This window comes from Bombus flavifrons, chromosome 3 (assembly GCF_040668555.2).
Source record: "Bombus flavifrons isolate JBK064 chromosome 3, iyBomFlav1_principal, whole genome shotgun sequence".
Classification (NCBI taxonomy): Eukaryota; Metazoa; Arthropoda; class Insecta; order Hymenoptera; family Apidae; genus Bombus; species Bombus flavifrons.
In genome coordinates, this window is record NC_138444.1 from 5,706,338 (window position 1) to 5,719,301 (window position 12,964).

The 12,964-nt window shown below is 33.0% G+C and overlaps 2 protein-coding genes across 7 annotated transcripts in view; both read left to right on the top strand.

The window, feature by feature from the left end:
* The first annotated feature begins 595 nt into the window (after positions 1-595).
* LOC138178420 (polycomb protein Sfmbt) lies at positions 596-9,826 on the top strand. Of its 4 annotated transcripts, none has more exons than XM_069110262.1 (10): positions 596-652; positions 1,194-1,462; positions 1,563-1,797; positions 1,880-2,079; positions 2,152-2,346; positions 2,463-2,727; positions 2,820-3,556; positions 3,759-4,014; positions 4,411-4,760; positions 5,012-9,826. In XM_069110262.1, the coding sequence occupies exons 1-10, from the start codon at positions 631-633 to the stop codon at positions 5,339-5,341; spliced, it is 2,859 nt and encodes a 952-aa protein (XP_068966363.1). In that variant the 5' UTR covers positions 596-630; the 3' UTR covers positions 5,342-9,826. The 4 variants fall into 4 exon arrangements, with proteins under 4 accessions (XP_068966363.1, XP_068966361.1, XP_068966362.1 ...); XM_069110260.1 differs by having other exon boundaries at positions 603-652; positions 1,170-1,462; XM_069110261.1 differs by lacking the exon at positions 596-652 and adding an exon at positions 659-801 and having other exon boundaries at positions 1,170-1,462.
* A 912-nt stretch (positions 9,827-10,738) lies between these two features.
* crp (transcription factor cropped) overlaps positions 10,739-12,964 on the top strand; it is a 150,160-nt gene continuing 147,934 nt past the window's right edge. For 2 of the 3 annotated variants that reach the window (XR_011172701.1, XM_069110264.1), the window contains exon 1: positions 10,744-11,899. Coding sequence is in view for 2 of the 3 variants with exons in the window: in XM_069110264.1 (XP_068966365.1) it covers positions 11,817-11,899 (83 nt within the window). In the remaining variant the exon portion in view is untranslated. Of the gene's footprint in view, positions 11,900-12,964 lie in introns of all 3 variants that reach the window. The other variant, XM_069110265.1, reaches the window with a different exon arrangement.

The window sequence follows — 12,964 nt, forward strand, 5'->3', positions numbered from 1 at the left end:
AATGAGAACCTCTTATCTTCCATGTTGATTTCTCACGACTCAATTTTCGAACAGTTTTCCCTATGCTTCAACCTATTTCGGTAATGAATGTCGAGATTTGTTTATATAATCTTGAATGAAACTTTTAGAATTTAAAAATATAATATGCTAAACGAAGATGCACTAAACTTTATTTACAGTCATATAACTTTGTATTTGTACAAAATTAAATAAAAATGAATAATATTTTACACAATAACTTACTAATTTAAAAGATAGGAAAAAGGTTATATTTTTAACAATTATGTTTTTTGAGAATAAACGATCTCATTACAAATGGTTAGAATGATCAGAAAGAATCATTATTAAGAATAATAAAGTACCAAAATTGGTTATTTAAAATTTTATCATAAATAAACAAACTTATTGATAAATATGATAGAAAATAATTATAATTATAAAATAACCAATCTTCTCCGTACTTCCTCATTTTTCATCGTACCAGATTCTCGTTATTCAAAATAATAATAAATGGGAAATTAAAGTTTTGTATATACCGCCAAATTTGTATGATATCAATGATTGATATCAGGTGGCGTAACAATTTGCACACCACTTGAATATACAGGAGTTTTCTGGCTCTGCTTTGTCATGGACATGCAAGCTTCTAATGGTTCGTACTTGTTTTCCTACGCTATGTGATATGCTCGCGCGTTAAATTACATCGTAATTTATGATTCTGGGACTGAATACTTTACACAGGATATGGTGTATCTCCAAAGAGAAACTTCTTCTTTTGAAACATGTTTCCCAGTGGAAAAGGTTGAATAAATGTTGATTTTCAAAGCTTCGGCGTCGCTTTGAGAAATAAATCATATTGAGTTTTTTTTGCACATTTTATACGACATAGAATAGAATTCAGATGCGATAGTATCAATTCAAAAAACTGTTTTTGTGTAATAAATTACGTTTTGTATAGTAATTTGTTAAATGAATTCTCTTGCATGTACTAAAAATCCTTCGACCTATTAAGCATCATAATTTAATCGAAATTGCAGTATTTGTAGAATATACTTTGTCCTACATCAAATATTGTTCGTTCGATTGTAATATCCTGTTATTCGATACTAAAAGATATTAATATATATAATCTGTCTAAGAGTAATATTTCAATCATTATGTGAATATAGGAATGGATATTTGTATGAATTCAGTGTATGCTTCCATCCCTGGATTACCGGAACTAGGGATGGTATGGATGGGAGATATGATGGTACATGGAGAACCCACACATGAACTTATGTTGGATCCACGTCAAGCTGAAAGTCCTTTTTTTCCTCATGGTTCAAATCCGTATGAAAATATTAGAAATCACCAAATCGCACCTACAACTATGGTACGATATCTACCACCTCAGTTCCCTAATGAATGTTCAGAGCCTGATGAAGCTGTGGAAGCTGTCGATTCCCAGGAAATACAACAGGTAAACTCTAATCCTTTAAACACACATATTTTAATTTTACATTGTACCTATAAGTAATATGTACACCTATAAGTAATATTTACCATCATTATTTTTTCAGGAATATGATTCACAGTCTGAAAGACAAGAAATGACTGAATATTTGACATTAGAAGATTACATTGGTGACGAAGAACGAGAGCAAGTTGTAAACAATGCAGCAACACAAACTACTCAGGATAATCGCAATAGGAAAATAAAACCTATAAAGCATCCTGGATTGGTTTTAAAGACACCAATTGCATATCAACCACATACAGATTTAAATTTTATTCCCATTCGTAAGGATGGTATAGGTTAGATATAGAATTCAAGATCATAATTATAAATTCTAAATTTATTGATGTATAATTGTAAACTTCTATTATCTTGTTATAGCTGTTTGTGAAAAATGTGGTGCTATTGGTGTGAAACATGCATTTTATACTAAAGAACGACGATTTTGTAGTAGAGCATGTGCAAGATCTTCAGAACATACAGCTCCTACTGCTGATTCTACATATAGTCCATCACATTCTGTAGAGGCACATGCATCTGTAAATTCAACTTCTCCAAATGAGTCTAAATTAACAAAGAATGTGAGTTACATGTAAAAATAAGTTTTTAAAAAGATGAAGAAGAAATCATACAATATTTTTTAAATATCTTAGGTCATAGTACAAGAAGAAACAGACATAAAAGAATCTTTTGAACTAGAGAAAGAGAAAGTTATATCAGAACCAGTAATGCCAGAGGATTTACCTGTAAGAAGAAAAAGAACTGCTGAAATGGCAGGTTCTTATGATTGGACCCCACAATTGACAGAACCTGGATTTTGTGCTGCTCCAGTATCTTGTTTTAAACATGTCAGTCTTCCATACAATGTTAATATAGTACTACATAACTTTTAATTTAGATTCTGATATTTTTGCTATTATACTTTGAATTTTGCATAGATTTTATTTCAATTTTTATGTTTCAGGCACCTATATCAGAAATATGGGATAATATCACAGTTGGTATGAAAGTGGAGGTGGAAAATACTGATTGCGACGAAGTATGTGAAGCTTTCCCAGATTCCTTTTGGGTTGCTACTGTGTTACGTATATCTGGATATAGAGCTTTGTTAAGGTATGAAGGTTTTGGACTCAATGATGATAAAGATTTTTGGGTATCTTTGTGCTCGAATGACATACACCCTGTAGGTTGGTGTGCAACCATTGGAAAACCTCTTATTCCACCTAATAGTAAGCAAACATTTATGATGCTTACATTGTTATGGTTCCCCCTTTGTTTTTGTACAAAATTTGTAATAATGAATCATAATAATCCTTTACAGCAATTGCTGATAAGTACAAAGACTGGAAGGATTTTCTAATGAAACGATTGACAGGTGCAAGAACACTGCCAACTAATTTTTATAATAAAGTTAACGATAGTATGAAGTCGCGTTTTAGATGTGGATTTCACTTGGAAGTCGTAGATAAAAATAGAATCTCGCAAGTAAAAGTAGCAACGATACAAAAAATTGTGGGTAAACGATTACATGTACGATACTATGATTCACCACCCGAAGACAATGGTTTTTGGTGCCACGAAGATTCTCCTCTTATACATCCTGTTGGGTGGGCAAAACGGGTAGGACAAACGTTGGATGCATATCCTGAATATTTAGAACGTGTGTCAAAATCAAAATTATGTGAAGACGACGCAACTGAAGACCTTTTCTATGTGCCAAAGAACCATCATGTACATCTTGGATACACATTTCGAGAAGGAATGAAAATAGAAGCCATTGATCCTCTTAATCTCTCTGCCATATGCGCAGCAACAATTATGCAAGTTTTAAAAGAAGATTATATAATGATCCGTATAGATAGTTATGATGAAGATGCAAGTGGTGCTGATTGGTTCTGCTATCATTCATGTTCACCTTGTATTTTTCCAATTGGATTTTGTTCTCAACATGGATTACCACTTACACCACCAAAGGGCTATGATCCTACTACATTTACATGGGATACATATTTAACAGAGACGAATACTATACCCGCTCCTGTGCAGTTATTTAATAGGGTAACTACAGAAATAATTTTAATAATAAACGTTAATTAATAGACGTTAGAAATAGTATTTTTCATAGAGGTAATAAATTTAAGAAATATTATAAAACCTTTATAGAAATACAAATTTTATAGGTTTTGTACTATTTATTATATTTTGTATTCATGTATAACTATATTCATTGCTTTTCAACATATAGAAATTTTCATTATAGGAAATACCTCAACATGGATTTATTGAAGGAATGAGGCTCGAAGCAGCTGATTTAATGGATCCTAGATTAGTTTGTGTTGCTACTATTACTAGGGTGATTGGAAGGTTATTAAGAGTACACTTCGATGGTTGGGAGGACGAATATGATCAATGGCTAGATTGTCAGAGTCCTGACATTTATCCAGTTGGATGGTGTGATTTGGTTGATCATAAATTAGAAGGGCCCCGTGTACTCAATAAAAACACTAGTCCTACTGGTAAATACTTGTTTCATATTCTAAAAAAATGTAATTTCATATTTTAACCCATTCATTGCCAGACAAATTTAGAGCATCTTGCCCTAGGCGCCAAGATTTTATATAAAAAAAAAAACATGGAATTTCACAAAATCTAATATTTAGTTGCAGATATAGTACTAAAATGGTATTTACAGTAATTTGAAAATGAAAAAAGCATTATGAGATAACTTGTAGTCGGCAGTCTTGGTACATACGCTTAGTACGAGATATCTTGTTGGGAGTGAATGGATTAAAAATATTTTCCAGAATGAGTTTTGTTTCAATGTTATTAATATATTTTTTACTATTCTTGTGTGCCAACTTCTGTTTTCTTTTTCTAATGTCATAAATGAACATGTTCATTTCATTTCTTAGTAAAATCACCAAGAGGCCTTAAACGTAAAGCTAAGAGAAAAGTGAAAAAAAGCAACAAAGTATCTTGCGCGAAAAACATTCTACCTCGGCACAGTGAACGTATTAGTACGGCTCGTGAACGCGAACGAGAAGTAGAGCCAGCCCAAGGAATAAAAATCGAAAGAGAACGTGACTTGGAAAGCCTACCAGAACAAAGAAACAGGGAACCAGAACCAGCAGAAGAACCAGCTGGACCTGATCAAACTTTACCTAGTCCTACTACTGGACAAGGTCAAGCATTAAATGATACTCAAAGTGAGATACAAAGCCCTCCACCACCAAAAGAACGAATTGCTACGTCGTACATTAATGTAAATATATTTTGATATTTTTATATTAGAGATGAATATTAATTAATGAATATTACTGATTGCTTAGATGTAATATTAAACTTTTGAATTTTCAATCCTACATAAAATATTTTATATTTATATAGTAAATTAGTGAGAATAACGTCTCGACATTTATACATTTAATATTAAACCTTGTTAAATTTTTGCTGAATTTCACATATAAAAAAAAGTTTTAAATATGAATATTTAAAGTAAATGGTATTTTCCAGGTAACGTCTGCTTCTAGCAAATACATCCCAAGGCTAGCAGATGGTGTTCAAAAGAGTTCTGAATCTGGTGATTTAGTGCCATCTGAGTGGAATGTGTTTGATGTTGCACAATTTCTTCGTGTTAATGATTGTGCAACATATTGCGATAATTTTAGTAAACGTAAGATAGATGGAAAAACTCTATTAACACTCACTAAGGACCAAATAATAGACCTAACCGGTTTTAAAGTTGGGCCTTCTTTAAAGATATATGATCTTATTCAACAATTGAAAATCAAAGTGAATCCAGCTCAGGAAAGGTTGAAATTAGGATTGAAAAAATTATTATAACAAAGATAGTACATAGATAATACCATGAATAAGTTCCATCATTGCATACAAATAAACATGGATTTACAGGTAAGGCATATAGATGCAAATAATTAAAAATTCATATTTCATCATGGTTATATACAGTATTTGTTACATACTTTATTAATAAAATGTGTATGTGTATGTATATAAATATACATATACATATATGCATACACATATGAAATTAGGGAAAGGTAAAGATAGAGATCCTGCTCTATCACTTAGGATGTAAATTTGGAAAGAATACCATTTATTTAAAAGAGAAAAAGAAAAAAGCGACAAAAAGACAAAGGTATGAGATATTTTGTTTTGGAAAATAGTTAAATATTATAAATTAAAAATATAATTTGAAACTTATTTATTTATGCATTTATACACGTTCATTGGGGGTTAGGTTAAAATTGGTGTTTGATAAAATATTAGTTTTAATTTGAATGTTTTACAAAAAATCAATTCTTACAAAATCTGACTATCTGTAAATTACTTTTTGAAGTAACAGAAATTGGAATACCAAACTACTTCTTTGTAAATTAAAATACAATACAGTAGTTATTTTAATGCTTGCAAATAGATAAATGAATTCCAGAACTGAACAAAACATATTTAATACATATTTATAATTTCATGGAGCTTGGACTAAAACTAATGTGGTATTTGGTAAAGAATACAAGATTTATTTTATATTAATATTTACATGTATATATAAATTTCTACATAAAATATCAAGAGAAATTCATGCATACATATTGCATTTAAACATTCTTATGTATATCAGAAGTTATTTTATTATTCTGACAACATTTCTTTTACAACGCCGTTATTTGTAAATCCATGCTTTCACATTGCACTAAATTGATTACAGATGCATGAACCACATTAAGAAAAAAGATACTAATGTATATTTAAAGATTTTTTTAAACAAACAGAAAGTTAAAGGGTGTAATTTAAAAGGGGAAAAATTTAGAAGTAAATCAACAAAGATATATAATATTTAATACGAAAAAGTAAAAAAGAAGGTAGTAAAAATAAATCATAAAGTACAAATTAGTTTCCGAGTATCAATTCATTACAGCTTCAATCATATTTGCCTTGACGATATCATTCGCAATACTAAATTAGTTTTATATATTTTAATAGATTTGTTGATTTACTCTCTACTGTAATCAAGAGCTACGCGTCTGTACATAATTAAATAAAAAACGGAACGGTCAACTTCTAATCTTGTAAATATAGCATTTAGCACAGTATTAGGTTTAGCTCGTTTTTTGGGGGAAAAAAAGAGAATGAAGAGAATGTAACCACAGTGTAAAAGAAGTATAACTATTAGAAAGTGGTTGATGCATTTGTATAACACATATTGTATCTATATATAGCTTTATAATCATTACAGTAAAGTAAATCAAACCAGTCGAGTAAAGTCTAAGACTGATTTGTCTTAGGCTCTTTAAATACTATTTTTAGTACGATAGGGTAACATTGTTACTCTCTTTATTTATTCAATATCTTGGAATCTCATGGGGTACCAATTCAATTTGGTTCCTAAACGTTTTCTTAGCAGTTAATTGATATAAGGTTGGATATTTGACTAATAATCACTTAGATTTTATTGTGGCGATACTTGTTTCTGTTTATTATGTTGATTAGCTATTTCACATTAGCAATGTAAAGAAAATTTATTAATTTGGAGAAATATTATATGTCTATACCTGCTGATCGAAAGAAAAGTAGTAAAAGTTTTCTTGAAATCATCATTGTGTACAAATTGGGAGGCATTATAAATAGTGTTATAATTATAAACTGACAAAATTTGGGTTCTGCTTTAAATACACTAATCACATTACTGTGAGTACAAAAGAAGAAAAAACAATATTACTTACAAATTAAAAATACAAATAATAACAGATTTCTACGTGTTATATTAATCAATTTTAGTTTGAGAACAAAATAACGTCCGTTGTAAAATTTAACACTTAGCCAACCGAATAGCGCAGATGTCCCCTCTGTGAAGAACATCGCTGCGTGACCGAACGGGGAGATCTCTCTTTTTGACTTTAGCAACGCGTTTTCTTCATTTTTTTTTTTTTTTTTTGTTATTATCAGTTATTGTTTAGCTGGATATGTTTCCAATTAATTGCGCCATTTTTTTTCTGCTTTTATAAAGTACAGTATATAATAAAATACACCAATTTAGTAGTGTTAAAATTAATTAAAAAGCTACACTATCAGTTATGACTAAATAAAGTTATAATCGAACGATACCACACACTAAAAAAATATTAAAATGCATTATGAATTTTTAATTTCACGTTCAAGTCGTGTTATTTATCTTTAGTCATCTTTAATGTCTTTAATTCTACCTATATTTTTTATGCTTTTAATATATATTTTTAATTTGATGTTTTGTATAAACAATATGTGAAATCGTTAAATAAAATCATTACCGCAAGATATAATTAATCACTTAAATAATTTTTAGACTTCTTTGTTTTTTAAGTAGTGAATATTAGTCCTTGATACTTGGAAAAATGCGCGGTGGCTAAGTGTTAACATAATATAAAAATCCAATATAAAAATATTAATTTTCTCGGAAGAAATTTTTAAGATTTTTTGTTCGATTTTGAAATGCGAATATTACAAACAAATTTTGTTCTGGTTAACACGTTGAATGCCACGGGGGTCACCGGTGACCGTTGCGCCAATATTTGTAGAAATACATAATTTGAACAAATGTCAATAGTTATAAATTTTTTATTATTACCATCGTTACTACAATGGTATGACAAAATTAATGCAGTATAAAACATATAAAAATAGTTTTATTTATACATGAAATGTAGATCTATTATGTGCGTCCCCCGTCAGTGGCTGTCGAACAATGGAAAAACCCGCTTTTTCCGTGTTTTACTTTGATGAACAATAACCCTAAGGAATGTTTCGACTTGAAAGATGTTTGATTAATATCATAAATATTATATATTTATTATGTATTATATATTTGAATAAGTATGACCAAGGGATGGATTATGGTTTATGGTAGGTCCCGGGGCGTAACAACATAGAACAATTACTTAGCAACACGAAGAAACAATATGAGATAATTGATAATCGTGAAAAATAAGTGAATCGCGCGAAATCGCACTTCAGCGCCACGGTGGTCACCGATGACCTCAGTGAGATAAATTCATTAATGATGATTATACGCCGTAACATATCTCTTGTAGGTAATATTTCAACATCATACGTATCGCATAATAAAAAATTCATCGTGGCGCCACGGGCAATCCCTGTAAAACTAGCGTGGCATTCAACGTGTTAAACAAATTATCTGTTTTATAATGATCAGATAATTTCAAATATATAAACGCACTAAGGATGAAAAATCTAAATGATACATGTATTTATGCCAATTTTTTTTATACGAATCATCGAGCATTTGAATAATACTACATATTAATTCAAATAGAATCGAGCAAAGTCTAAATGTGCACCTTTTCTGAAAAAGATATTACATATAATCAGCCAAATAGCGCTGATTACGTAGCTGTTTTATAAGGTATTAGTAAAAATGCTTCGTGATTTCATATTTACATACGTATCATATGCAATTTGCATATTGCATATATGCGTTCTGCGTAAGCCATCAATTTGGCCGAGGAACTCATATATGCGTTTGGCGAAAACTGATAGAGCCGAAAGACTCATATATGTGTCCCACGTAAATGCGTCGCTATGAGCGACAAACTTATATACGCGTTCGGAGAAAACAACTGATAGAACCAAAAGACTCATATGTGTGTCATTTTATTTATCCTGTGAAGAATCTGTGCATGTACATATGTCTAGAATTTGACATCTTGGAGTGTTATGAACGAAAATCGCGTCTAAACAGAAATGTGCGCTGGCAATTTTAAATGACTATCGTAGCAGCAGCTCGGCCCCATGGTACGGTTGACTTCGAACTGTCTCGTCCGCAAGGGGTTAAAGACATATTTTAAACATGAGATCAAGACGAAATTTACTTATATTTCCAAAGTTGCAAATCAAGAAATTCAAGATAGAATCAACCATTTTCCGGATTAATGAATGAAATAGAGTAAGAGAATGAGGATCGAAAAAACTTAATATTATTTTCATTTACTAAACTGGATTTAAGGCGTATTCATAGTTATCTCTTTCTAAATCATAACAATATAAAACCCTCATTTTTTACGATGTAATGTATAATTAATATAAACAATAACTATGAATACAGTCTCTAAATATTATTTTAGCCTGTCATTATATCAGAGTATGAAAAAGAAATTCCGCAGATAATCAACAGTATTTATCGATAATGGTAAAATAGGTTCAGAAGTGAGAACATCTTTTATTTCCTCTTTTTATTTGTAAGTTCATCACTACTATATTTCATTTTATAGAATTAAAGAAAGAATGATTACGAAAATAAATGTTTTTCACATATATTGTATAAAAAAAAAACTATTTGCAAATAATGATGGAAGTACATTGTTTATATTAAATCATCTGAGTGTTTGTATTTCGGTTGCCGTTCCGTTATTTTTGCATGTGCAATCGTCGACCGCCAGATGGCATTGGCTGCACGACTTTTCACAATTTATCGATTTAAACAAGCTTATCGCAATTTCTAAAGCAAAATTATTTGAAGAATAATTTATTGAAATCTTATTTATGGAAAATCAAATTATTTAGAGAGTCTTAGGAAAGTTATTAATTTCTAGTAATCGACGAAACTAATTTACGTAAGATCTTGTTGAAATGTATTATCTTTTATACTTATATTTTTATCTTTCACACATTGATAGAGAAACATTTGAAAAATGTAGCAATTTGTGAACGAAGACAGTGCATTAAGATCGTTTACAACTTTACAATAAAAATTATACATACATACATAGTTACAAATACAAATAGTCAGTTTAAATTATAAAATTACATTATTTCAATATTCAGAATACGGATAAATTGTTAATGAATATAGTAGAACATTTTTTATTTATTATATTGGTTTACACTTAGTTTTGATTTTTGATTATTCATCTCTGCATCGACATAGAGAAATGCAGAACGAGGGACTTGGGATGTATGATACGTGCGAGGAAGCAGCGAATTTTTATTGTCAACTTTCGTATCGTGTAACATTGCGCAGAGAGCTCGTTGAAGGACCAGGATAGAAGGTTGTTGGATGTGTACGCGCGCGGTCACGGCTATACAAATGGTTGGGGGTTAGTGTGCGTGGGTTTAGTTTCGCGCAGGTGGGGGAAGTGGGGGAGACTGGCGTATTCTATGGGCGGGGCCTCTGCCAGCTGGCAGATGTTTCCCGCGCGGCCGCACCATTCCTCTAGCGTAAACCTACGCAGCGTGAAAGTAGTCCCTTCTAAAGCGATAAATATTTCTAACAATAGCTCACCAAGCAGACAGCTAACCACGCCAGTGATTCGACGTATGGCAGTAGATAATCTGCACGCAACTACCTGCGGAAAACCGTAAAAACTTGGTGCGAAACTGAAGATGAGCTGATGTGCGATTGGTCCAAAGAGAGTCATTGTTCAGGGCAGAGTATCCTGTAGCGTTCACCCTAACCGCGTACACTAAACTTGTCATGAGTGCCTTGAAAACGCTTCTCCAACGTTCGACACTGTGAATCACGTCTATGTTGTTGTGCTTCGTGGAAACATGAACTAGATTGAGACAATAAACTTTACCGTGTGATTATATTTTCGTTCCTGCATATCGTTTCTACAGTGCGCGAGTGTTATTTGCCTCAAGTTTCATGACAAAGTTTAGCATGTGCCACGTGATGATTCGGTGTACACGGACGGAATGATTTGCTTCGTGACACGATTCGTGAGATGATTTATTTGAAATGTAGTATCAGTTTATGCAACATCGGACATTACTTATCGTAATTTTCGATACATTAAACGAACATATATAATTAATCAAGAGTGTTATCGTGTAAGCGCGATTAAAATAATTGGTGTTAAAAAATAAAGGATTTCTAGGGTATATAAGATTTGAGAAAAAATTTGTAGTAGAAAGTGGCAGATGTCCAAAGGGGAGTCGGATGAACCATAGGTTTTGACGGCACTGAAGCCGGCGGCGGAGTGATTCGCGGTACTCTGTGGGGGCCCTCAGCTGTTTCCCGCCAAAGATCGCCATTACAAAACGCGTTCGGGCGTTGTGTGTGCGCCGCGCGGAGTGGCTGTCCCGTGGACGAATCTCGGTGCGTGCCACCGCGGTCTAAAAAGTTAATTAACGAGTTCCGTGGAGGATTTGCGTCACGTTTGCGTGAAGTGTGCGCGTCGATTTTTTTCGAGTGGAGTGCTGCGAAAGAGAGAGAAGCCCGTCGTCTTTTCGCTGCCGTGACGACGGCTGCTGGGACGGTGCGGGATCGCGCGGCGGGATTCTCAGTGCTGCGGACCAACGAGATATGTCAGTGTTTGGTGGCGAGGATCGTATTCTGCTCGAGGAAATTGTCGAAACCACCGAGGAACAGGAAACCAATTTGTGTGGGTGAGTCTTTCTCTCATTGATCACAGAAAAAAACGACGACGTGGAAAACGTGAAATTGCTAGGAATGTGCACGGCCATGTGTCGACTGGGAAAACTCGTACCGAGTTACATATGCGTTCGCGTGTACGTCAGCGTTATGTAGTATATAGAGCGGTGTGGTTTGACACGCCACGTCATTTATGACTTCAATTCTGGGAGTGCGAACCGCGAAATATGATGGCTGAGTCAAGAATCACCCATGTCATTTTTATCATTAAATCCAAATTTATCTAATTTTATTTCGTAAATACTGCGTCTAAAATGAGTGACTAAGACGTCTAAGATGTCGCATGCGTCGGATCGCGAGGATTAAATGCACGTAACGTATTTTTCGTGAATTTTGACCGAGATGACACGAATTTGTCAGCAAAGGAAGGCGTGCTCGTCTTCCTTATCAAGTCATGCCGATTCTAACAACGTTCAGCGGCAACTCTTTCTGTTCGCCATCTCAGTCGTTGTTAGCATCGACGTCGACGTCGCGGTGGCATTGGCGAGACTTGTAATCGTGACACGGACGCAAAACGTGTGTACAATACAAACAAAATCCTAGTAGACTCTCGATAGCCAGCTGTCGCGAAGCCGGCCGGCCGGCCAGCCGGCCGGCACAATAGTCTTCGCATTATACGATGCTACTACGTGATATTTCTTTGAGTTATAAAGTGGAGACTTCTTTCTTTCTTTGAAGTTAGTGTTTATTTTTGTTGTTGGAATGATCGATAGAGGCAAGTTGGGAAATATTTTGCGAAGTTGTGTCAAACCGGACCTTCCATGCGTTCACGCCCAAACAAGCATGGCGCGGGAGTCACTGCCGATATATCAATTGTTTTCTAACAATATAAATGTAGAATTATTGCGAAGAATTGTAGATTTTGAAATTTTACATAGAGTACTTTTTGGTCTTATTTAATTATTTGTGATATTAGTAAATGACAAATAGATGTTAAATTTTGTTATAGCTTGTGTAAATTAATTTTCGATATTTTCAAATATTTGTATATCACACAATATTCTAGGAAAATTATAAGA

Excerpts from the sequence above, each read along its gene's own strand:
- LOC138178420 (XM_069110260.1), top strand. The coding sequence starts at position 631 with ATGGACATGCAAGCTTCTAATG. Across the intron at positions 3,557-3,758 it reads CTGTGCAGTTATTTAATAGG|GAAATACCTCAACATGGATT; the intron begins GTAACTACAGAA and ends TTTTCATTATAG. Across the intron at positions 4,761-5,011 it reads TTGCTACGTCGTACATTAAT|GTAACGTCTGCTTCTAGCAA; the intron begins GTAAATATATTT and ends GGTATTTTCCAG.